Source organism: Pseudophryne corroboree, chromosome 3 (genome assembly GCF_028390025.1).
Source record: "Pseudophryne corroboree isolate aPseCor3 chromosome 3, aPseCor3.hap2, whole genome shotgun sequence".
Taxonomy (NCBI): Eukaryota; Metazoa; Chordata; class Amphibia; order Anura; family Myobatrachidae; genus Pseudophryne; species Pseudophryne corroboree.
Genome location: NC_086446.1, coordinates 664,585,140 through 664,609,991, shown reverse-complemented (window position 1 = coordinate 664,609,991; position 24,852 = coordinate 664,585,140). Strand labels below are relative to the sequence as shown.

General features: G+C 48.0%; 1 protein-coding gene across 1 annotated transcript in view; it reads right to left on the bottom strand.

Annotated features, from left to right (window-relative positions):
• Positions 1 to 2,673: 2,673 nt before the first annotated feature.
• Positions 2,674 to 24,852, bottom strand: part of LOC135057366 (deleted in malignant brain tumors 1 protein) — a 42,937-nt gene continuing 20,758 nt past the window's right edge. Inside the window, exons 5-6 of the mRNA XM_063963254.1 lie at positions 18,827 to 19,215; positions 2,674 to 3,042 (exon numbers count right to left, since the gene is read on the bottom strand). Of these exons, the coding sequence (XP_063819324.1) occupies positions 2,784 to 3,042; positions 18,827 to 19,215 (648 nt within the window). The 3' untranslated portion in view covers positions 2,674 to 2,783. The remainder of the gene's footprint in view (positions 3,043 to 18,826; positions 19,216 to 24,852) is intronic.

Here is a 24,852-nt window from a genome sequence, read left to right as displayed (position 1 = left end):
TGCATTACATGTGGGCAAATTCCAGCACGTCCCATGTTTTGCAGATACAATCAATTTGGTGGTGCAGAATTTTTTTAAAAACGACAGGGGCGTGCAGGAGATGCTGTCGGTGGCCCGAAGAATTGTGGGCCACTTTCGGCATTCAGCCACCGCGTGCCAAAGACTGGAGCGCCTGCAAACACTCCTGATCATGCCATGCCATCAGCTGAAGCAAGAGGTAGTAACGAGGTGGAATTCAACCCTCTATATGCTTCAGAGGATGGAGGAGCAGCAAAAGGACATTCAAGCCTATACATCTGCCTACGATATAGGCAAAGGAGGGGAAATGCACCTGCCTCAATCGCTGTGGAGAATGATTTCCATGTTGTGCAAGGTTCTCCAACCCTTTGAACTTGCCACACGTTAAGTCAGTTCAGACACTGCCAGCCTAAGTCAGGTCATTCCCCTCATCAGGCTTTTCCCCTCATCAGGCTTTTGCCGAATCAGCTGGAGAGATTGAAGAAGGAGCTAAAACAGAGCGATTCCACAAGGCATGGGTGACTTGTGGATTGAGCCCTTAATTCACTTAACCAGGATTGACTGGTGGTCAATCTGTTGAAATAAGAGAGCACTACAATTTGGCCACCGTGCTTGATCCTAGGTTTAAAGCCTACCTATTTCTCTTTCTGGCAGACACAAGTGTGCAGATGTTACTTCCAGAAAATTTGGAGAAGATGATGTTCATCAAAAGTAATTATAATAAATTCCTCCGTGGAGACATTTACTAGCAATTGCCTCCACAAAGTACATAGAGACCTGTGATGGTGGATTCCAGTGGGGACGAATTAATACTCTGTGAGGAGAATGTACACAGTGAAAGGGGTGAGAAATCAGGGGATGAGGATGAGGTGGACATTTTGCCTCTGTAGAGCCAGTTTGTGCAAGGAGAGATTGATTGCTTCTTTTTTGGTGGGGGCCCAAACCAACCAGTCATTTCAGACACAGTCGTGTTGCAGACCCTGTCGCTGAAATGATTGGTTTGCTAAAGTGTGCATGTCCTGTTTGTACAACATAAGGGTGGGTGGGAGGGCCCAAGGACAATTCCATCTTGCACCTCTTTTTTATTTATCTTTGCATCATGTGCTGTTTGGGGACTATTTTTTTAAGTGCCATACTGTCTGACACTGCACTGCCACTCCTAGACGGGCCAGGTGTTTGTGCCGTCCACTTAGGTCGCTTAGCTTAGTCGTCCAGCAACCTTGGTGCAATTGTTAGGACTAAAAATAATATTGTGAGGTGTGAGGTGTTCAGAATAGACTGGAAATGAGTGGAAATTATGGTTATTGAGGTTAATAATACTATATTTCTATATTATTATACAAAATTACCCCAAAATTCTATGATTTAGGCTTTTTGAGGGTTTTTTGAAAAAAAAAAACACCCTGAATCCAAAACACACCCGAATCCGACAAAAATTCGGAAGGGAGGTTTAGCCAAAACGCGTTTGAATCAAAAACATGACCACGGAACCGAATCCAAAACCAAAACACAAAACCCGAAAAATGCCCGCGGCACATCTCTAATAACTCTGTTCATGAACCCATTATAATTGTGTGTCACATAACATTATAAATGAGTTCAAGTTGGTGCTGTAGATGGCTGTCCCGGTGCTGCTCTGCCAAGCAGCCTTCGCTTTTACATGTATAATATGTCTTATATGTCGAGTCTAATGTACAGTGGCAATGTGAAGTATGAACTCATACGTGTAATGTTTGTAATGTATGCTACATTCTTCCCCCTTCTTGTGCTATGTATTCCCCCCCTTTCCTTCATGTTGCTGCTTGGCAATGCATTGTACCACAAAAAAATCCTTGTGTACGTGAGTACACCTGGCCAATAAAGCTGATTCTGATTATACTGGATAAAGTGGTGAGTGAGCTGAGGGAGTGGAGCCAGTGAGGGGGCATTAGTGAGAAGTCCTGCAAGTATGTTGAAGTCAGCGTTGAGTTGGTGACTGTGGCAACCAACAGTAGTGAGTGGTCTCCCAGGCTGCGCGGCTGCCAGGAAGCGTGGCGAGGGGACACGCTGGGATCTTGTACTCCAGTCGGGGAAGTGGCCAAAACTTGGATTGACAGGGAGACCAGTCACAGGTGCCAGGGGAGTAACCTGATGGACAGCTGGGCATATCTACTGCAGTGGATGAGAAGACGGCAGAGAGGATGCAGCTGGACGATTACATTTTTTTTTATTTACTTGCGAGCAGATGGATTGGGCAGTTTACAAGGCATTGACAAGTGCTGCTGCCCTTTTTTTTGTGTCTCTGATCTTCGGGGGCCTCTCTGATCCCTGGGAACCAGTACAGGTGTCCCTTTTGACCCCCATGTCACCAGGCCTGGATGCACCAAAAGTTATATAATGCCATACAGTAGGTGTACATGTTTTATGTGCATTCACAGTAAGACAATGTTTTAGCAAGTAAAATAGACTTATGTCTATCTCTACTGTATATGATCCCCATATTCTGCATATATGTATTGTCCATGTAGACCTTTCTTCACATGTATATTTTGATAATTCTATTTTTAATTAAAATACAGTAGACAAAAGAGCCATCGTTTATTTAATTCATGCATATATTTATTGACTTAATTTCATTATTGTATTTATTTTGATTATGAATATTTTTTGATGGAGACAAGCCTAAGAATTGCATTGAAAGAAAAGATTACACAAAATGTTATGTAAATCAAGGTAAAATTACTAAAAGACAGAAGATAATGAGGTGGTAAAATCTTTTGAATGCACTATTTTGAGAGATGTTTGAGCTTTACAGGTCCTGCTACAACAAACACTTCCTGGTGGTGGAGCGGTTCAGCTGCTCTCTTGCGTCTTGGTAAACAACCTTGATTGCAGCGGGAGTGTTCACTACCATTCTTACAGATAACGAGCTTGCACTGAATGTACACAGATGAATGTTTCTGAAAGCTGAAGGCACTGAATCCAAAACGAACTGTGTTGTTTGACGAGGAGCGATACATTGTATAACCAGGAACTCTGCTGCACCTGAAATATAGAGGGCAGTGCCGTAACTAGGCATTTTAGCGCTGTATGCAAGAAACGATAGTGGCGCCCCCCCATGTAAGATAGGGGCGTGGCTTCACGGGGAAGGGGCGTGGCCACAAAATAATAGCAATTCATACTACGGTGCACAGTAGTCTACATTATTCAAATTACGATGCACAGTAGCGCCACTACACCAGGTAGAGCCCCTTTTATACATTACAATAGACAGCGTCCCCCTTTTTACACATTACAGCATACAGTCCCCCTTTTTACACATTGCGGCAGCCAGGCCCCCATTTTACACATTGCAGCAGCCAGGCCCCCTTTTTACACATTGCGGCAGCTAGTCCCCCTTTTTACACATTACGGCAGCCAGTCCCCCATTTTACACATTGCGGCAGCCAGGACCCCATTTTACACATTACGGTAGCCAGGCCCCCTTTTTACACATTGTGGCAGCTAGTCCCCCTTTTTACACATTGCGGCAGCCAGTCCCCCATTTTACACATTGCGGCAGCCAGTCCCCCATTTTACACATTGCGGCAGCCGGGACCCCATTTTACACATTGCGGCAGCCGGGACCCCTTTTTACACATTGCGGCAGCCAGGACCCCATTTTACACATTGCGGCAGCCGGGACCCCATTTTACACATTGAGGCAGTCGGGACCCCATTTTACACATTGCGGCACCTGGGACCCCATTTTGCACATTGCGGCAGCCGGGACCCCATTTTGCACATTGCGGCAGCCGGGACCCTTTTTACACATTGCGGGAGAGAGAGAGAGAAAGAAAGAAAGAATATACTTACCTTCTCCCCGCTGACAGGCTCCTCGAGTCTCCTGGTGCAGGCTGTGAGGTGAGAAGGAGGAGGAGGGAGGGGGAGCAGGGAGCCGCAGCAGCGCTATTTGATTGGTAGTAAGCGCCGCTGCAGCATCCCCCTCTCCTCCTGTATTGGCTGCCCGGCGCTGCTGTGGATGCTGGGGAACCGCATCCCAGCATCCTTGGCAGCGCCGGGCAGCCAATACAGGAGGAGAGGGGGATGCTGCAGCGGCACTTACTACCAATCAAATAGCGCTGCTGCGGCTCCCTGCTCCCCCTGCCTCCTCCTCCTTCTCTCTGCTGCCCAGCGCTGGTTTCTCCTCTCCCTCCAGCGCGGCGCACGGCGCAGACTTCGGCGGCATGTAATGAGTCAATTTGACTTATTACATGCCACTGGCCGTGCGCCCTCAGGGCAACTACGCTGTGTGCCAAGCCCCCTTGGCACACACGTAGTTACAGCCCTGATAGAGGGATAATAGATGCATTATGGAGTCCATTGTTATAACAGATAAAGAACAAAAGCAATAGTTTTATAATTATTATTATGAATGAAGAAACTAATGGTAGCCAATTCACGTTACTTACACAATTAATTGTAAACAGCGGAGGCTAAAACCTTGTTGGAGGAGGAGGCTGCCACTGCTGCTGCCGGGTCTTTCCCTCCATGTCCCCGCTATGACTGCTGCCTCAGTCGCGGCACCTGTGCTATGTACAGTTCACAGATACTGCAACCCGGCGCATGCTCAGTAGCGGCAACAGTACTGCGCATTATCAAAACCACGGCTTCTATGGATTGAATCGGCTGCTGCACATAGACGCCAGCTAGGGCTGATGAGGCTTTTCCTACAGAAAGCTAGATCTCTGCCTACTGCAGCCTGGTCTGGCAGTTCCAGAGGGAGGAAACACCTCTCAATGGGACTTCCTGTACTGTCTATGACTGACAGGAAGGACTTCCAATAGGAAGTGACTTTCAGTCACAGAGAAACCAGTGCAGTCTCACGGACTGCATCTGGCTTTACTGTCAGTGAGCTGGGACGGGTGGTATATTTTACCTGCGAGGCTGCAGTCCTGCAGCCATAGGTAAAAACTGCCACTGATTGTAACCCATACACTTGGTTTATAATAGAATAGAGATAGCATAGAGCTATGGCAATATTAGTAGTAAATGGTAAAGTTGCATGACCCTATGTGTACATAATATAAAAAATGTAATGAAGATTTATTTACACCAGATAAAATATTTCCTGGACAGTGAGAATGTTGCCTTTAAAATATAAAATATATTTTTCTCTGACGTCCTAGTGGATGCTGGGGACTCCGTAAGGACCATGGGGAATAGCGGCTCCGCAGGAGACTTGGCACAAAAGTAAAGCTTTAGGACTACCTGGTGTGCACTGGCTCCTCCCCCCATGACCCTCCTCCAAGCCTCAGTTAGATTTTTGTGCTCGAACGAGAAGGGTGCACACTAGGTGGCTCTCCTGAGCTGCTTAGTGAAAAGTTTAGTTTTAGGTTTTTTATTTTCAGTGAGACCTGCTGGCAACAGGCTCACTGCATCGAGGGACTAAGGGGAGAAGAAGCGAACTCACCTGCGTGCAGAGTGGATTGGGCTTCTTAGGCTACTGGACACCATTAGCTCCAGAGGGATCGAACACAGGCCCAGCCATGGAGTCCGGTCCCAGAGCCGCGCCGCCGGCCCCCTTACAGAGCCAGAAGCAAGAAGAGGTCCGGAAAATCGGCGGCAGAAGACATCCTGTCTTCACCAAGGTAGCGCACAGCACTGCAGCTGTACGCCATTGCTCCTCAGCACACTTCACACTTCGGTCACTGAGGGTGCAGGGCGCTAGGGGGGGGCGCCCTGAGCAGCAATAAAAACACCTTGGCTGGCGAAAATACATCACATATAGCCCCCAGGGCTATATGGATGAATTTTAACCCCTGCCAGAATCCATAAAAAAGCAGGAGAAAAGTCAGCGAAAAAGGGGCGGAGCCTATCTCCTCAGCACACTGGCGCCATTTTCCCTCACAGCTCCGTTGGAGGGAAGCTCCCCTGGCTCTCCCCTGCAGTCACTACACTACAGAAAGGGTTAAAAAAGAGAGGGGGGCACTAATTAGGCGCAGTATTAACAATACAGCAGCTATAAGGGGAAAAACACTTATATAAGGTTATCCCTGTATATATATAGCGCTCTTGTGTGTGCTGGCAAACTCTCCCTCTGTCTCCCCAAAGGGCTAGTGGGGTCCTGTCCTCTATCAGAGCATTCCCTGTGTGTGTGCTGTGTGTCGGTACGTTTGTGTCGACATGTATGAGGAGGAAAATGGTGTGGAGGCGGAGCATATTGCCTGTAAAAGGGATGTCACCCCCTAGGGGGTCGACACCTGAGTGGGTGAACTGTTGGAAGGAATTAACAGTGTCAGCTCTTTACAAAAGAAAGTGGTTGACATGAGACAGCCGGCTACTCAGCTTGTGCCTGTCCAGACGTCTCATAGGCCGTCAGGGGCTCTAAAGCGCCCATTACCTCAGATGGCAGATACAGACGCCGACACGGATACTGACTCCAGTGTCGACGGTGAAGAGACAAATGTGACTTCCAGTAGGGCCACACGTTACATGATTGAGGCAATGAAAAATGTTTTACACATTTCTGATAATACGAGTACCACCAAAAGGGGTATTATGTTCGGTGAGGAAAAACTACCTGTAGTTTTCCTGAATCTGAGAAATTAAATGAGGTGTGTGATGAAGCGTGGGTTTCCCCCGATAAAAACTGACAATTTCTAAAAAGTTATTGGCATTATATCCTTTCCCGCCAGAGGTTAGGGTGCGTTGGGAAACACCCCCTAGGGTGGATAAAGCGCTCACACGCTTGTCAAAACAAGGGCTCTACCCTCTCCTGAGATGGCCGCCCTTAAGGATCCTGCTGATAGAAAGCAGGAGGGTATCCTAAAATGTATTTACACACATACTGGTGTTATACTGCGACCAGCAATCGCCTCAGCCTGGATGTGCAGTGCTGGGTTGGCGTGGTCGGATTCCCTGACTGAAAATATTGATACCCTAGATAGGGACAGTATATTATTGCCTATAGAGCATTTAAAAGATGCATTTCTATATATGCGTGATGCACAGCGGAATATTTGCCGACTGGCATCAAGAGTAAGTGCGTTGTCCATTTCTGCCAGAAGAGGGTTATAGACACGACAGTGGTCAGGTGATGCGGATTCCAAACGGCATATGGAAGTATTGCCTTATAAAGGGGAGGAGTTATTTGGGGTCGGTCTTTCAGACCTGGTGGCCACGGCAACAGCTGGGAAATCCACGTTTTTACCCCAGGTCGCCTCTCAACATAAGAAGACGCCGTATTATCAGGCGCAGTCCTTTCGTTCCCATAAGGACAAGCGGGCAAAAGGTTCCTCATTTCTGCCCCGTGAAAGAGGGAGAGGAAAAAGGCTGCAGAAATCAGCCAGTTCCCAGGAACAGAAGCCCTCTCCCGCCTCTGCCAAGCCCTCAGCATGACGCTGGGGCTTTACAAGCGGACTCAGGCACGGTGGGGGCCCGTCTCAAGAATTTCAGCGTGCAGTGGGCTCACTCGCAAGTAGACCCCTGGATCCTTCAGGTGGTATCTCAGGGGTACAAATTGGAATTCGAGACGTCTCCCCCTCGCCGTTTCCTAAAGTCGGCTTTACCGACGTCTCCCTCCGACAGGGAGGCAGTTTTGGAAGCCATTCACAAGCTGTATTCCCAGCAGGTGATAATCAAGGTACCCCTCCTGCAACAGGGAAAGGGGTATTATTCCACACTGTTGTGGTACCGAAGCCGGACGGCTCGGTGAGACCGATTTTAAATCTAAAATCTTTGAACACTTACATACAGAAGTTCAAATTCAAGATGGAGTCACTCAGATCAGTGATTGCGAACCTGGAAGAAGGGGACTACATGGTGTCTCTGGACATCAAGGATGCTTACCTTCATGTCCCAATTTACCCTTCTCACCAAGGGTACCTCAGGTTTGTGGTACAGAACTGTCACTATCAGTTTCAGACGCTGCCGTTTGGATGGTCCACGGCACCCCGGGTCTTTACCAAGGTAATGGCCGAAATGATGATACTCCTTCGAAGGAAGGGAGTTTTAGTTATCCCTTACTTGGACGATCTCCTGATAAGGGTAAGATCCAGAGAACAGTTGGAGGTCGGTGTAGCACTATCTCAGGTAGTGTTGCGGCAGCACGGTTGGATTCTCAATATTCCAAAATCGCAGCTGGTTCCGACGACTCGTCTTCTGTTCCTAGGGATGATCCTGGACACAGTCCAGAAAAAGGTGTTTCTCCGGGAGGAGAAAGCCAGGGAGTTATCCGAGCTAGTCAGGAACCTCCTAAAACCGAGCCACAGTGCATCAATGCACAAGGGTTCTGGGAAAAATGGTGGCTTCCTACGAAGCAATCCCTTTCGGCAGATTCCACGCAAGAACTTTCCAGTGGGACCTGCTGGACAAATGGTCCGGGTCGCATCTTCAGATGCATCAGCGGATAACCCTGTCACCAAGGACAAGGGTGTCCCTCCTGTGGTGGTTGCAGAGTGCTCATCTTCTAGAGGGCTGCAGATTCGGCATTCAGGACTGGGTCCTGGTGACCACGGATGCCAGCCTGCGAGGCTGGGGAGCAGTCACACAGGGAAGGAATTTCCAGGGCTTATGGTCAAGCCTGGAGACATCACTTCACATAAATATCCTGAAGCTAAGGGCCATTTACAATGCTCTAAGCTTAGCAAGACCTCTGCTTCAAGGTCAGCCGGTGTTGATCCAGTCGGACAACATCACGGCAGTCACCCACGTAAACAGATAGGGTGGCACAAGAAGCAGGAGGACAATGGCAGAAGCTGCAAGGATTCTTCGCTGGGCGGAAAATCATGTGATAGCACTGTCAGCAGTATTCATTCCGGGAGTGGACAACTGGGAAGCAGACTTCCTCAGCAGACACGACCTCCACCCGGGAGAGTGGGGACTTCACCCAGAAGTCTTCCACATGATTATAAATCGTTGGGAAAAACTCGACAGGTATTGCGCCAGGTCAAGGGACCCTCAGGCAATAGCTGTAGACGGTGTGGTAACACCGTGGGTGTACCAGTCAGTGTATGTGTTCCCTCCTCTGCCTCTCATACCCAAGGTACTGAGAATTACAAGATGGAGAGGAGTAAGCACTATATTCGTGGCTCCGGATTGGCCAAGAAGGACTTGGTAACCGGAACTTCAAGAGATGCTCACGGAGGATCCGTGGCCTCTACCTCTAAGAAGGGACCTGCTCCAGCAAGGACCCTGTCTGTTCCAAGACTTACCGCGGCTGCGTTTGACGGCATGGCGGTTGAACGCCGGATCCTGAAGGAAAAAGGCATTCCGGATGAAGTCATCCCTATCCTGATCAAAGCCAGGAAGGATGTAACCGCAAAACATTATCACCGCATTTGGCGAAAATATGTTGCGTGGTGCGAGGCCAGTAAGGCCCGACGGAGGAAATTCAACTGGGTCGATTCCTACATTTCCTGCAAACAGAAGTGTCTATGGGCCTGAAATTGGGGTCCATTAAGGTTCAAATTTCGGCCCTGTCAATTTTCTTCCAAAAAGAACTAGCTTCAGTCCCTGAAGTTCAGATGTTTGTAAAAGGGGTACTGCATATACAGCCTTCTTTTGTGCCTCCAGTGACACCTTGGGATCTCAATGTAGTTTTTGGGTTCCAAAAGTCACATTGGTTGAACCACTTAAATCTGTGGAGTTAAAATATCTCACATGGAAAGTGGTCATGCTGTTGGCCCTGGCCTGGGCCAGGCGCGTGTCAGAATTGGCAGCTTTATCCTGTAAAATCCCTTATCTGATTTTCCATTCGGACAGGGCGGAATTGAGGACTCGTCCTCAGTTTCTCCCTAAGGTGGTTTCAGCGTTTCACCTGAACCAACCTATTGTGGTGCCTGCGGCTACTAGGGACTTGGAGGACTCCAAGTTGCTAGACGTTGTCAGGGCTCTGAAAATATATGTTTCCAGGACGGCTAGAGTCAGGAAATCTGATTCGCTGTTTATCCTGTATGCACCCAACAAGCTGGGTGCTCCTGCTTCTAAGCAGACTATTGCTCGTTGGATTTGTAGTATAATTCAGCTTGCACATTCTGTGGCAGGCCTGCCACAGCCAAAAATCTGTAAGGTGGGCTCATCTGTAAGGTGGGCTCATCTTGGGCGGCTGCCCGAGGGGTCTCGGCTTTACAACTTTGCCGAGCAGCTACTTGGTCAGGAGCAAATACGTTTGTAAAATTCTACAAATTTGATACCCTGGCTGAGGAGGACCTGGAGTTCTCTCATTCGGTGCTGCAGAGTCATCCGCACTCTCCCGCCCGTTTGGGAGCTTTGGTATAATCCCCATGGTCCTTACGGAGTCCCCAGCATCCACTAGGACGTCAGCGAAAATAAGAATTTACTTACCGATAGTTCTATTTCTCGTAGTCCGTAGTGGATGCTGGGTGCCCATCCCAAGTGCGGATTGTCTGCAATACTTGTACATAGTTATTGTTACCAAAAATCGGGTTATTGCTGTAGTGAGCCATCTTTTCTAGATGCTCCTCTGTTATCATGCTGTTAACTGGGTTTAGATCACAAGTTATACGGTGTGATTGGTGTGGCTGGTATGAGTCTTACCCGGGATTCAAAATCCTTCCTTATTGTGTACGCTCGTCCGGGCACAGTATCCTAACTGAGGCTTGGAGGAGGGTCATGGGGGGAGGAGCCAGTGCACACCAGGTAGTCCTAAAGCTTTACTTTTGTGCCCAGTCTCCTGCGGAGCCGCTATTCCCCATGGTCCTTACGGAGTCCCCAGCATCCACTACGGACTACGAGAAATAGTATTATCGGTAAGTAAATTCTTATTATCTAGAAATACATATATACATATAATCAGTTGGGAATCTTATTTTTTTCCACAATCCAATGAAAATATTAATTATACAATGAGAAGACAATTGTAATAATAATAATAATAATAATAATAATAATAATAATAATAACAACAATAATAATAATCCTCCTATATAATTAATAGTTAATGCTGCTCCTCACCTCTATGGGGAGAATTCAAGTGGTTTGCATGCCGGTGGCCACTAAATGGAGCAATTCAAGTGTTGCTCCATTCAGGCATGCACAGCCCTGGGCACTGACATTAATGTTATGTTGTTCCATCATTTTGACGGGCTGGTAACTAGCATAAAATATAATATACAGTAGCAACCACATTAATGAGTTAAGGGCTATATGCATACAACCAGAAGTGGCACCTTGCCTGAAGCATGGCGAGCAAAGCGAGTCATGCGAGAAGACACGGTGCACTAATTGGGGTTCCCGGTCACTGTACGGAGAAAACAACACAAAAAAAGCACAAACTTATGCCGACCTTTTGTTATGTCGAATTAGTACATGTCGACCTAGAGTCCTTGTTGACCTACTGACTGTTGACCAATAGTGGCTGACCTAGACACTGTTCACCTAAGTGAGGTCGACCCTACATACCACACCCAATGTTAACAATATTAGCAGATAATCACTATACATACATAAATATTGTATACTAGGTGCTTCATCGCTCCCTACGGGCGCTCTTGACACCGTCGCAAGGGGCTACGCCCCCTTAACCCTTGCATGCCTTTCTGGGGTTCAATATTTGTATTATATGGAGTATTACCTGCATTCCTTTGTTAGTGGTTAAATATTGCACAATGAAAGGGCGTGCGATGGTGAAGGAGGCGCAGCCCCTTGCGACGGCGTGAACACCACCTGCAGGGCACAATGTACAGAATGTAGCGGGTGCGGGGGGGGGGGGGCTGTGGATGGGGGAGGGTGTCTGTAGATGCTGCGGGTGGAGGGGGTGGCGGAAGCGAGGGGGCCGGATGGGGAAGGGTCGGGAGATGCTGCGGGTGGGGGAGGGACAGAGGAGTGGGGGCTGCAGATGGGGGAGGGGTCCGGAGGCACTGCATGTGGGGGAGGGGCAGGGGTGCCAAGGGTGGGAGAGGGGCAGGTGCAGGGATGTTGCAGATGGGTGAAGGGTTCCAGAGGTGTTGTGGGATGGGAAGGGGCTGGGGGGGGGCGGGGTAGGAGGTCCGGAGGTGCCATGAGTAGGGGAGGGGAAGGTACGGGTAGTGCGGCAGATGGGGAAGGGGGTCCGGAGGTGCTGCAGGTGGTGGAGGGGCAGGTAGGGGAGGGGTGGGGGAGGGGGGCACCGCGGATGGAGGAGGGTGTCTGCAGATGCTGCAGGTGGAGGGGGGCAGGTGTGGGTGGAGACATATATGGGAGGTGGATGGTGGAGGGGGTCTGGAGGTGCTGTGGTTGGTGGAGGGGCGGAGGACTGGAATCCGCGGGTGGTGTAGGGGTCTGGAGGCACAGCGTGTGGGGGAGGGGTGTGGTGCCGCATGTGGTAGAGGGGAAGGTGCGGAGGTGTGGTGCATTGGGGAGGGGTCTGGAGGCGCTGCGGGTACTGTACCTGCCAAAAAGGTAGTTGGAGGGTATGCAGTAACAGGGCCAGGACAGGGGTGACAGGGTCAGAACAGGGGTGACAGGGTCAGAACAGGGGTGACGGGGCCAGGACAGGGGTGACAGGATCAGAACAGGGGTGACAGGGGTGACGGGGCCAGAACAGGGGCGACAGGGCCAGGACAGAAATGACAGGGACAGGATAGGGGTGACATGGCCAGGGTAGGGGCGGCAGGACCAGGACAGGGGTGACAGGGCCAGTATAGGGTTGACAGGGCAAGCATATGGGTGACAGGGCCTGGATAGGGGTGACAGGGCCAGGATAAAGGTGACAGGGCCAGGATAAGGGTGACAGGGACATAACAGAACACAGGGCATGGGAGAGATTGGTATTAGGGACAGAACAGTGGTGACAGACAGATGTGTCTTACCGAAGTCACTGCTGCTGGCTGCTGCTGTTCCACTCCAACCTGTTGGGATCTGCTGCTGGTGGAGACTTGGCATGGCTGACTCTCTCAGGCTGGAGTCCTGCTTCCTCTGCCTGTCCGCATCCCTCCCCCCCTCCTCAGTCACACACCGCAGACCTCGTGCGGCTGCCGGGCACTGTGGTAAGGGGAGACTGGGAGTGACTGGTTAGTCCCCAGGAGATGCTGCGGCTGGAGGGAGGAGGGGGTCATAGCATGCACGTGGCGCGGACCTCACGGCTGCTGGGCACTGTGGTAAGGGGAGACTGGGAGCTGGTTAGCCCCCAGGAGACGCTGCGGCTGGAGGGAGGAAGGGGTCGGAGCCTGCAAGCAGCGCGGACTTCTGCAGCGCTACCCGCCAGCTAAAGTGTGTGAAGGAGCTGGGCGCACCTCACTGCGGGTGGCAGCTCTGCAGCTAGCGGTGGGGTTGCCAGGGCTGGAGATAACAGAGGCAGTACGGAAAGTGCACAGCGGCAGGTGCCACACAAAACTGCAGCTAAGAAGCGTGGAGTGTGCAAGAAAGTGACGCTCCTCCGCGCCAGAGAGACCCTGCTGAGTATGCTGATGTGGGGGGTCAAGCACACAGTGAGCCGGTGCCCATCTGTCTGTACGGCATACCCCCTCACACACCCCCATACCTCCCAACTGTCCTGATTTTCGCGGGACAGTCCCATTTTTTAGGGTCTTTCCCGCTGTCCCATCCGCGGGCCACAGTGTCCCACGGTGGTGGTGGTGTTGATGTGTGTGTGTGTGTGTGTGGGGGGGGGGCAGTTGGAAAGCTCCTGTACTTGCTGTTCTGCTTAGCAGAGCAGCGGTGCATTTAGTGGAGACAGAGGGAGAGGGGGCATCAGGGGGTACGGATTAAGGGGGGGTTCCAGCAGTCGAGCCGGATTAAGTGGGGGGCAGGGGGTACGTACCATGGGCACCACAGTTTTTGGGTGCCCCCCGGCTGGAGTAGCTCTGTCCCAGCTCAGAAGCACCCCCGTCCTGCCAGCAACAGCGGCAGCATTGTCCTACAGTCAGCACATGCTGCTGCGTGTTGGCAGGTCTGTGGTGTTACAGGGACGCAGCAGTCTCCCTTCTTCTTCTGCCTGTGCGGGTGTGTAGGGGGGAGCGACCACCTCCTCTGGATTTACCCCTAGCTGAGGGGACAAAATCCAATTTAAAAAAAAAATCACGGATTTTGCATAAGGGGGCGTGGCCATGTGTGGCGAGATTAGGCCACGCCCCCAACCCACAGCAGGCACAGCAATGAGATAGGGCTCCCCTGTCTCAAGTGCCCTGGGCCCCCCAGACTCATAATCCGCCCCTGGGGGCATGCCAGCAGCTCACAGAGCGCTGGCCATGCCCCTCACTGACGAAAACGGGGCCCTCCCGTGAAGCCATGCCCCCTTTTCGCAGAGTGTGTGTCCCTCATTCTGCATGATGTAAGCTCCTGAAGAAAGCTGGGAGGTATGCAGCCCTGTCTGTGCCATGCCCGTACTATCTGCTTCTGCTCCTAGTCTCCTGTAGATTTGTCCAGATCTGTGACTCATTTGAATAACTCCGCCCACTGTTGTGACTCCGCCCAGCGTCAGCAAATGAAGCACAAAGTCACAGAATAGGGCTATTATATAGGAGATATCCTGATGGAGAACCTTAAAAATTAGATGATACCCTCTAATAATGTTTATTTTTTACTTAAACAAAATCAAAGTTTCTCAGAATGGACAGGAATTAAATGCTGGTTAAAACTAAAGAAAATGCTAAATGCTCTTATTTAACTTGGCAGATACACAGCTGATATCATGCTACTCTAGAGTGAGAAATTTGCATGACATGTTACTGTTAGAGATGAGTGGGTTCGAATCCCTGAGAACCGAACCCTACCAGACTTCACTACCCGAGCCCGGATCCGAGCAAGGCTCCTGTTTTCCCGGCTGACTCGGAAACCAGAACGAGGCAAAACGTCATCATCCTGCTGTCAGATTCTCGCAGGTTTTGGATTCCATATAAGGAGTCGAGCGTTGCCGCCAATTTCACTCCGGAATAAGTATAAATCCAGTGATACTGCCATATAAGTCCAGTGATACTGCAGTATAAATCCAGTCCAGCGGTACTGCCATATATGTCCAGTGGTACTACCGTATATGTCCAGTGATACTGCCGTATGTGTCTAGTGGTACTGCCGAATAAATCCAGTGGTACTGGGGTATAAATCCAGTCCGGTGATACTGCCGTATATGTCCAGTGGTACTGCCATATAAATCCAGTCCAGTGATATTGACGTTTAAGTCCAGTTATACTGCCGTATATGTCCAGTAGAACTGTCATATGATTCCAGTGATACTGCCGTATATGTCCAGTGGTACTGCCGTATAAATTCAGTGGTACTCGTGTATAAACCAGTTCATTGATACAGTCATATCTGTCCAGTGGTACTGCCAGATAATTCCAGTGGTACTGCCGTGTAAATACAGTGGTACTGGCGTATAAATCCAGTCCAGTGATACTACCGTATAGGTCCAGTGATACTGCCATATAAATCCAGTGGTACTGCCGTATATATCCAGTGGTACTGCCATATAATTCCAGTGATTCTGCCGTATACGTCCAGTGGTACTGCCATATAAATCCAGTGGTACTGGCGTATAAATCCAGTACAGTAATACAGCCATATAAATTCAGTGATACGGCTGTATAAATCCAGTGATACTGCCGTATAAGTCCAGTGGTACTGCCATATAATTCCAGTGATACTCCCGTATATGTCCAGTGGTACTGCCGTATAAATCCAGTGGTACTGCCATAGAAATCCAGTCCAGTAATACTGTGGTATAAGTCCAGTGATACTGCCGTATATGTCCAGCGGTACTGCCGTATAAGTCCAGTCCAGTGGGGCTGCCACATAAGTTCAGTGGTGCTGTCCTTTGCTGTATATTATTTACTCCAAATAAATGGGTTATTAATATTTCATCAAAATAATTTTTGCCCTGTGTTATGTAGAGGTATGCTCTCCTTTGCTGCATTTTGTTATATAACTTTTTCCTATATTGGTAATTTGGAGCACTGGGTTAAGGAGCGGATTGTTCTTCATAGATTTGGACATCCAGGCTGACTCAAACTCGGGCTCCACTGTCCAAGTGGCTAGGAATTTCTTTGCGGTTACACATAATTTAACCTCTGTCAAATATTGTATAATTGACCACTCTCACTGCTGTAGTTATTTGTGAATCCAGACTAGGACTAGATACTGGGTTTGGACTTGAGAGCTAAGGGCAGAATTGGGCAGGCTTGAGATATTCTCCTACTCATACAGACGTGGCAGGTTGGCTAACGAGTCTGGAGAGGGAAGTGATAAGTCACCAGCTATGTGGGTACTGGTACACTGGTAAATGGAGTCACCAGTGCAATGGATAGCTGGTATGTCACTGTTATCAGGATGTCACTGGGATGAATAGACAAACAACTGTAGGGTTACCAGACGCTTGATGGAACAAGTGGAGTAGATTTGCAGAAGGCTGGGCGTAACCAGCACTGCATGTTTTCCAGATGCTGGATGGAACCAGATAAGTAGATTTGCAGAAGGCTGGGGAGAACCAGTACAACAGGTTTTCCAGATGCTGAATGGAACCAGTGGAGTAGGTTTTCAGAAGGCTGGGCGGAACCAGCACAGCAGGTTTTCCACATTCTTGACGGAACCAGCGGAGTAGATTGCAGATGGCTGAGTGGAAACAGCACAGTAGGTTTTCCAGATGCTGGACAGAACCAGCGTAGTAGGTTTGCAGAAGGCTTGGCTGAACATGCCCAGCAGGTTTTCCAGATGCTTGACAGGACCAGCGGAAAAGATTGCAGAAGGCTGGGCGGAACCAGTGGAGCAGGTTTGCAGACATCTGGATGGAACCAGCACAGCAGGTTTTCCAGATGCTGGATGGAACTAGCGGAGTAGGCTTGCAGAAGGCAGGGCAGAACCAGCACAGCAGGTTTTCCAGATGCTGGATAGAACCAGTGGAGTAGGTTTGCAGAAGGCTTGGCTGAACATGCCCAGCAGGTTTTCCAGATGCTTGACAGGACCAGCGGAAAAGATTGCAGAAGGCTGGGCGGAACCAGCACAGCAGGTGTTCCAGATGCTGGACGGAACCAGCGGAGTAGATTGCAGATGGCTGAGTGGAAACAGCACAGTAGGTTTTCCAGATGCTGGACAGAACCAGCGTAGTAGGTTTGCAGAAGGCTTGGCTGAACATGCCCAGCAGGTTTTCCAGATGCTTGACAGGACCAGCGGAAAAGATTGCAGAAGGCTGGGCGGAACCAGTGGAGCAGGTTTGCAGACATCTGGATGGAACCAGCACAGCAGGTTTTTCAGATACTGGACGGAACCAGCGGAATTGATTGCAGAAGGCTGGGTGGAACCAGCAACATAGGTTTGCAGAGGACTGGATTGAACCAGCACAGCAGGTTTTCCAGATACTGGATGGAACCAGTGGAGTAGGTTGCAGAAGGCTAGGTGGAACCAGCACAGCAGGTGTTCCAGATGCTGGACGGAACCAGCGGAGTAGTTTTGCAGAAGGCTGGGCAGAACCAGCACAGCACGTTTTCCAGATGCAAGTTTTCTGTATACTGGATGGAAGTAGCAAACTAACTATGACCAAAAACAATATGCAGGACAGTCCGTCTGGATCACTGGAATGGCACACCAGTGAATCTGAAAATGCTGCAATATTATTGCAGTAGTGGCCCTTTAATTCATCCAGGGAATCAGGTAGTGCTAGAGATGGATATTGCACTTAGGAGTCTATTTATTAAGACTTGGATGGAGATAAAGTTGCTGGAGATAATGTACCAGCCAACCGCCTCCTGTCAAACACAGCCTGTGGCATAACGGTTAGGATCCAGTTGGCTAGTACTTTATCTCCAGCGACTTTATCTCCATCCAAGTCTTAGTAAATAAGTATTGACTTATTCTACCACTATGGTAGGAATTAGGGGTAGGTCACATTATGCATATGTGACGTTTTCACAATGTGCTCATCACACTCCTCATAATGTGCCCATTAGACAAAGGGGAAAATGTACTGAGGTGGGATTTTTTTTTTTTTTTTAAACTGATGATGTTGCTCATAGCAACCAATCAGATTCTACTTAACATTTCTCTAGCTGCTTCTAGAAGATAATAGATAGAATCTGATTGGTTGCTATGGGCAACATGGCCAGTTCTAAAAACAAACCTCCCACCTTAGTAAATTTACCCCAAAGATGGAACTAGGAGACCCAATGGTGAAATAATATAAGAGCAGAAGTAGTGTTGCAGCCACATAATTACTACAAGCAGGTTTATTCATTTGGAGAGTTTATATTTGTATATATATATATATATATATATATATTAGTTAATGCATGTAATATTTATGAGACTCCACTGTAGTTCATTTGTCACTCTCTATCAGTGCACATTACCTTAACTTAAAATATACAACAAAGACAATACTATGTGTAATTAAAACTTGCAGCTTTCACGTGTCTTCCCCTCAAACCACATGTGGGCCGAATTGATGCTGTAATATATTCCTTCAGTATATGGTCATTTATTCTCAATATCTTTTGCTTTGCTGCTCATCCTTTAATGCATCTAGCAAATGAGAGAGAGAGTGCATATGTTTCCTATTATGTACTACCTGTCCTATCTATATACACTGCACAATTCTCTCATGGTAAGCATAGTTTATACTTGCCTATTGGCCTCTGGGAGATCCAGCACGGTATGTCCAAGTGGATGATGCAGCGGGCATGATGTTGCAACTGATAGCATTACGCAGCAGTTGAAAATTGCATCATCATGCCCCTGCCCACGTCACTGGAAAAAAGGGTGGCATCTGGGAGGGTTTTCGGGGACGAAAAGGCAAGTATACTATAGTTGATGTAGAAGAATTTTCCACCTTTTAACTTGTCATAGAATTTAAACTCCACAAGTTCATTTTAGTGTATTTTGTTGAACACAAAGCAAATGTGAAAATAGTAATGTTACTTACCCATTGCGAATGATGAAATAAACATTTCTTGTAAAGTCAAACTTGTTAGGAGATGACACACATGTCTCAACAAACAGCTTCAGATCAGGATTGGACGTGTTTAAGGTGGCTTGCAGGAACAAATTCTGATTCAGCTTCACATAAAATGGATAACGGTTCACTGGATATATGAAACTTGAAGACTGAAAAAATGTCAGGTTGGCAGAGTAAAGGCCATACTGAATGGATGTGTTCTTTATCGTATCACCAGCAAAATACATGCCTTCCACTATGGCATCTTGATAAATCCGACACTTCAGGGTTCGACTTAATCTATTTCTGTAAATGACTTCAGTGTCCGATGAGTAGGTGGACATGGTGTTGGTATAACTGAAAGTGTCATTTTCCACCTGAAAAAATAATGGAATGTGAATTGGTGATTATACAACATTGATACTTCTAACTTTGCATATACCGGTACTTGTCCTTCATCTACAGGTATAACATTTTTACAAATTATAGTACTTTGCTTATTGTAATGTTTTAAACATAAAAATATGCAGTATTGGTGTTAGCTGTATACTTTGGGCGCAACCGAGGAGTTCACAAGACAAAAGAGAATGAGAATTTTACCTGCACTGGTGTTTGCAACAATTTAATTTTTTATTATCACAAATTAAAAATTAATCTGAAAAAGAAAAGAAGATGGGAACCAAACATTGGCCCTCATTCCGAGTTGTTCGCTCGCTAGCCGCTTTTCACAGCAGTGCACATGCTAAGCCGCCGCCCTCTGGGAGTGAATCTTGGCTTAGCAGAATTGCGAACGAAGTATTCGCAATATTGCGAAAATATCTCTTTGCAGTTTCTGAGTAGCTCGAGACTTACTCTTCCAGTGCGATCAGTTCAGTGCTTGTCGTTCCTGGTTTGACGTCACAAACACACCCAGCGTTCGCCCAGATCCTCCCCCGTTTCTCCAGCCACTCCTGCGTTTTTCCCAGAAACAGCAGCGTTTTTTCACACACTCCCATAAAATGGCCAGTTTCCGTCCAGAAACACCCACTTCCTGTCAATCACACTACGATCAGCAGAACGATGAAAAAAGCTTGTAATGCCGTGAGTAAAATACCAAACTTCTTAGCAAATTTACTTGGCGCAGCCGCAGTGCGAACATTGCACATGCGCAGTTAGCAGAAAATCGCACTGATGCAAAGGAAAATAACGAGCGAACAACTCGGAATGAGGGCCATTATGTACTAGAAAGGCAACGTTCTTGAAATGAGTACCTCACCTTCTATTAACCAACCTGTGAATTCTTTGAAACACAAATATTTAAGAAACTATAACCTACCAGTGTCGGACTGGGGCATGCAGGGCCCACCGGGGGGAATGCAGTGGTAGGGGCCCATGTTTAGGGGTGTGGTCAGTCTGCAGAGGTGGTGTGGCCTGCCACCTCATTGTTCTGACTAACCATTAGAGAGTGCAGCGTCTGGGCCCCTTCATAAATATATACAGTAAATTCAGCTGCTGCATGCATGATAATATACCAGATTAATAACAGCAATGCACAGTAGAAAATACACCATAGTCCAGTATAAGGTAACATATATATAATGTATCATTCAAGTGCACAGTCTGGAACTCGATCCTTAGAGCAGGAGGTGGGCCCCCCAGGCAGGGGGGCCCACCGGTGGTTTCCTCTGTCCTCCTGTGGGCTAGTCCAAGCCTGTAACCTACAGAACAGCGGTGGATCTATGGTGGGTAAAATGTGTGCACATAGGCTCCTTTGTGAAGGGGGCCCCAAGGTGCACACTTTGCATCCAGTATAGACCCCACTGTGTGCAAAGTAGGAGTTATATGTACTTGCTGTGGGCAACTATCTTTCAGAGGATATATTCAGAAATGTGGCACTACAGCATGAGATTACAAACACCCTGGAACTGTGTGAAAACCTTTCTTATCTTTGATGTATACACCATCTTTCTGAAAATATCATGTAGAAGATGGCCACACATGGACTCCTCTGGCTGTTGGATAAATCACAAATTAGTCATCACTGTGAAGTGTGACAATAGTACTTACTGTACGTTAACTGACAGTATAAATGTCAGACAGCATGTTCTAAATAACTAAGATATTTGACCCCACGAGCTTCTTTTAATGTATTATACTTGTACAATAGCTTGTACAACGCATTAAAAGAACTTTTAGAAAACCCAAACTTAGCTGAACACTCCCCCATCATGGAACACATTCCCCAACATGACCTATTATTTGAAGACTGTCACCAAATCCCACCATTCATCTAAAGGAAATGTGCTCTATTTGTACATATTTAGTAGAAAACTCTTAAGGAGGTTTGGATAAATCTGTATCCAACATTGAACAAATGTAACACATCGGCACACTCCTATTTGTAAAATTAAGGGACGGAGCAGGTTAACAGGTGTGCAACCTCCATTTAAAGGATTCAACCTACAACATTAATTATTTTCAAACCTCCCTCTAGAAAACATGCATCAAACTGTGAAGCAGCTGAAAGTAACTTCCATAATATGAGTTCTTCACAAAGCACCCTGCCTTGGGTGATATTTATCAAAGCCTTCAGAGAGATGAAAAGGAGAGAGAGATAAATTACCACCCAATCAGCTCCTAACTACCATGTTACAGGCTGTGTTTAAAAAATTACAGTTAGGAACTAATTGGTTGGTACTTTATTTCTCTCCACTTTCTCTCTCTTCGTGGCTTAGTACAGCTTCCTCATGGTGTCATAGCGACCAACTACCCCTGACATTAACATAGCATGGGAAGGGGATCAATTCTGCAGGTAGGTAGAAAAGATAGAAAAAAAACCTTTATTTGTGGGAGCACACTTTTGATTAGTATAAATATAACTTTTATAATAAATTGGGCAGAGTATGGAATCCTGGTGATCGTGTTCCCTGAGGTCAGAATATCAACCCCGTGATCTTGGCCGCCAGAATGCTGGCAGCGGGGTGAGCACTAGAAAGACCCTTGCGGGCTTGCTGCGCTCACCTCGCTGCGCTTCCCCCAGGTTCTTTTCCCACTCTATGGGTGTCGTGGACACTAATGAGTGGGAATAGCCTTGGCGCAGCTGTCGGCATTTTCAGCCGTCGGGATCCCGGCGTCAGTTTTCTGACCACCGGGATCCCAATCGCCGGGATAGTAACTACATCCCCATTACTTCACCATTGGATTATTCATGAATGTGCTAGAAGCTTGTGAATTTCTATATACTAGTTTAGAAAACTTGATGTATATGAGGAGACGGAGATGCGCTGTGAGGAGGGTAGAGACGGAGACACGCTGAGAGGAGGAGGTGACATGGAAACTGGAACCAAAATTGATGAGTGCACGTGTGGAAGAGTGGTGCCAGTGTGGGAGAGTTGTGCTGGTGAGGGGGGAGCGGTTGCCTGTGCCTATGTACCGAAGAGGGGACTTAGCGGGGCCGCTGCTGAGAGGAGTTGAGAGGAGCTGAGCGGAGCATGCAGCATGAGTAGGAGCTGCTACTCTTTGTGAGAGCTGTGTGAGGGACTGCATTTTGTGTGAGGGGCTGAGATACTGTGTGTGTGGGTGGATGTGTGTGTTTGTGCGTGTGAGTGAGGGGCTGCGATATTGATTGTGTGAGGGGCTGCATTTGTGTGTGTGTGTGTGTGTGAGAGAGAGAGAGAGAGAGAGAGAGATGTTAAGACATACTTACCTACTCTCCCGGAAGCTGTGGGAGGCTCCCATTTTTTGGGGTAGCCCCCCGCACCCCTTGAAGAGTGGGCAGGTCTCCCGCATCCTGCTCGCACCCTAGTGATGCAAGCAGGATGGAGAGATAACCTCCCGCATTCGCGATCTGTCGGGTGGAGAAGGGGTTAAAATGATGCAAATCGCATAATTTTAGCCCCGCCCCCTTCCCGTGGACCCGCGGGGCTTAGTGATGTCACAGTCCGGCCCCGCCCCCCGAAGACACTGCAGCGTCTCCTCTCCGGGCTTCTCCCTGAGAGGAGAAATAAAATGTATGTAAGTATGGGTTAAGATATTGGCCCTCATTCCGAGTTGATCGGTCGCAAGGCGAATTTAGCAGAGTTACACACGCTAAGCCGCTGCCTACTGGGAGTGTATCTTAGCTTCTTAAAATTGCGACCGATGTATTCGCAATATTGCGATCACAAACTACTTAGCAGTTTTAGAGTAGCTCCACACTCCCCCGTTTCTCCAGCCACTCCTGGGTTTTTCCGGAAACTGTAGCGTTTTCAACCACACGCCCATAAAACGCCGTGTTTCCGCCCAGTAACACCCATTTCCTGTCAATCACACTACGATCGCCGGAGCGAAGAAAAAGCCGTGAGTAAAAATCCTTTCTTCATAGCAAAATTACTTGGCGCAGTCGCAGTGCGAACATTGCGCATGCGTACTAAGCGGATTTTCACTGCGATGCGATGAAAAAGAACGAGCGAACGACTCGGAATAAGGGCCATTGTGTGAGAGTGTGAGGGGCTGTGTTTTTGTGTGTGAAGTGTGTGTGTGTGTGTGTGTGTGTGTGTGTGTGTGTGTGTGTGTGTGTGTTAGGGGTTGTGTTATTGTATGAGGGGCTGCATCTTTTGGGTGAGTAGGGCTGAGATATTGGGGGTCATTCCGAGTTGATCGCTCGCTAGCTACTTTTAGCAGAAGTGCAAATGCTTGTGCAGCAGAGCGCCTGCAAAATAATTTTGTGCAAAACAAGATCAGCCCTGTAGCTACTCTTCATGTGCATTGATTCTAACAACAGAGGGACGGCTTTTGACATCACACACCCGCCCAGCGAACGCCAAGCCACGCCTGCGTTTTCCCCGACACGCCTGCATTTTTCTAAGCACTCCCTGAAAACGGTCGGTTAACACCCAGAAATGCCCACTTCATGTCAATCTTCCATGCATCGTGCTGTGTGAATGAAGCTTCGCTAGACCCTGTGCAAAACCACAATGGACTTTATACCCATACATCGCGCATGTGCATTGCGGTCCATACGCAGAAATGCCAATTTTTAGACTGATTGTTGTGCTGCGAACAACGGCAGCTAGCGATCAACTTGGAATGACCCCCATTGTGTGTGTGTGTGTGTGTGTGTGTGTGTGTGTGTGTGCGTTTTTGTGTGAGTATGTACTAGGGGCTGCCCAGTGACACTGCCATGGCCGAGCTGCAAATTGCTGCCCCCACAGCCTGCCTGAGGGATCAGAACCTACTGCTGCTAGTAGGAGCTACACAAGTGGGCTGGAGATTGCTGCTGCGGCTATCAGAGGAGCATGACGGAGGGGGGCGGAGACTGCTGCAATTGCTGCTGCTACTACTTGAGGAGCTTGCTGTAGAGAGCCGGGGACTAATACTGCGATAAAGAAAAAGATAAAGGGTGCTCACAAGGATCGATAAGTATAAGCATAACTACATTACTGTATAAGTGACTGATTTTTTTTCCTGTCCTTCTATATCTCCCCTTGTCCTTGATTGTATTGTTTTATCAATTACTGTTGTGTTGTTGAATATTGGTTCTCTTCACAGCTAGGCTATAGTACTTTATTGTATTGCTTAGATTGTGTCCTTTACTATATTTTATTTGTACTTAATTTGTACTTAATTTATCCTTTAATTGTCCTTTATTTATTTATTATCCCTTATATATTGTCCTATCTATAGTTGTCCCCCTCTTTTTTTTCTGAAGGTAACAGGAAGTTAGCACTAATTAAAAATGGGGGTGGCCAGAATTGAGAATCTCACTCAGTGCATGTCGTGCACGATGTATGCGCACTTGGCACAACAGTCCGAGTGTGGGTACATCTGCATGAGATGTGAGCGAATGGCCGCCCTGGAAGCCCAGGTAACTGATCTAGAGTGGACCATTATGTGACTGAGGAGTATTCACAATCGTGAGCAAAGTTTAGATAGAACGGCGGAGGAGTTTCAGGGGGGGATCACTGGTAGACAAGGATGATCAGGTAGACAGCTGGGTCATGGTTAAAAGGAAGAAGAATAGGGGGAGTGGGAGGCAGGACATCTCCGATCTGCCA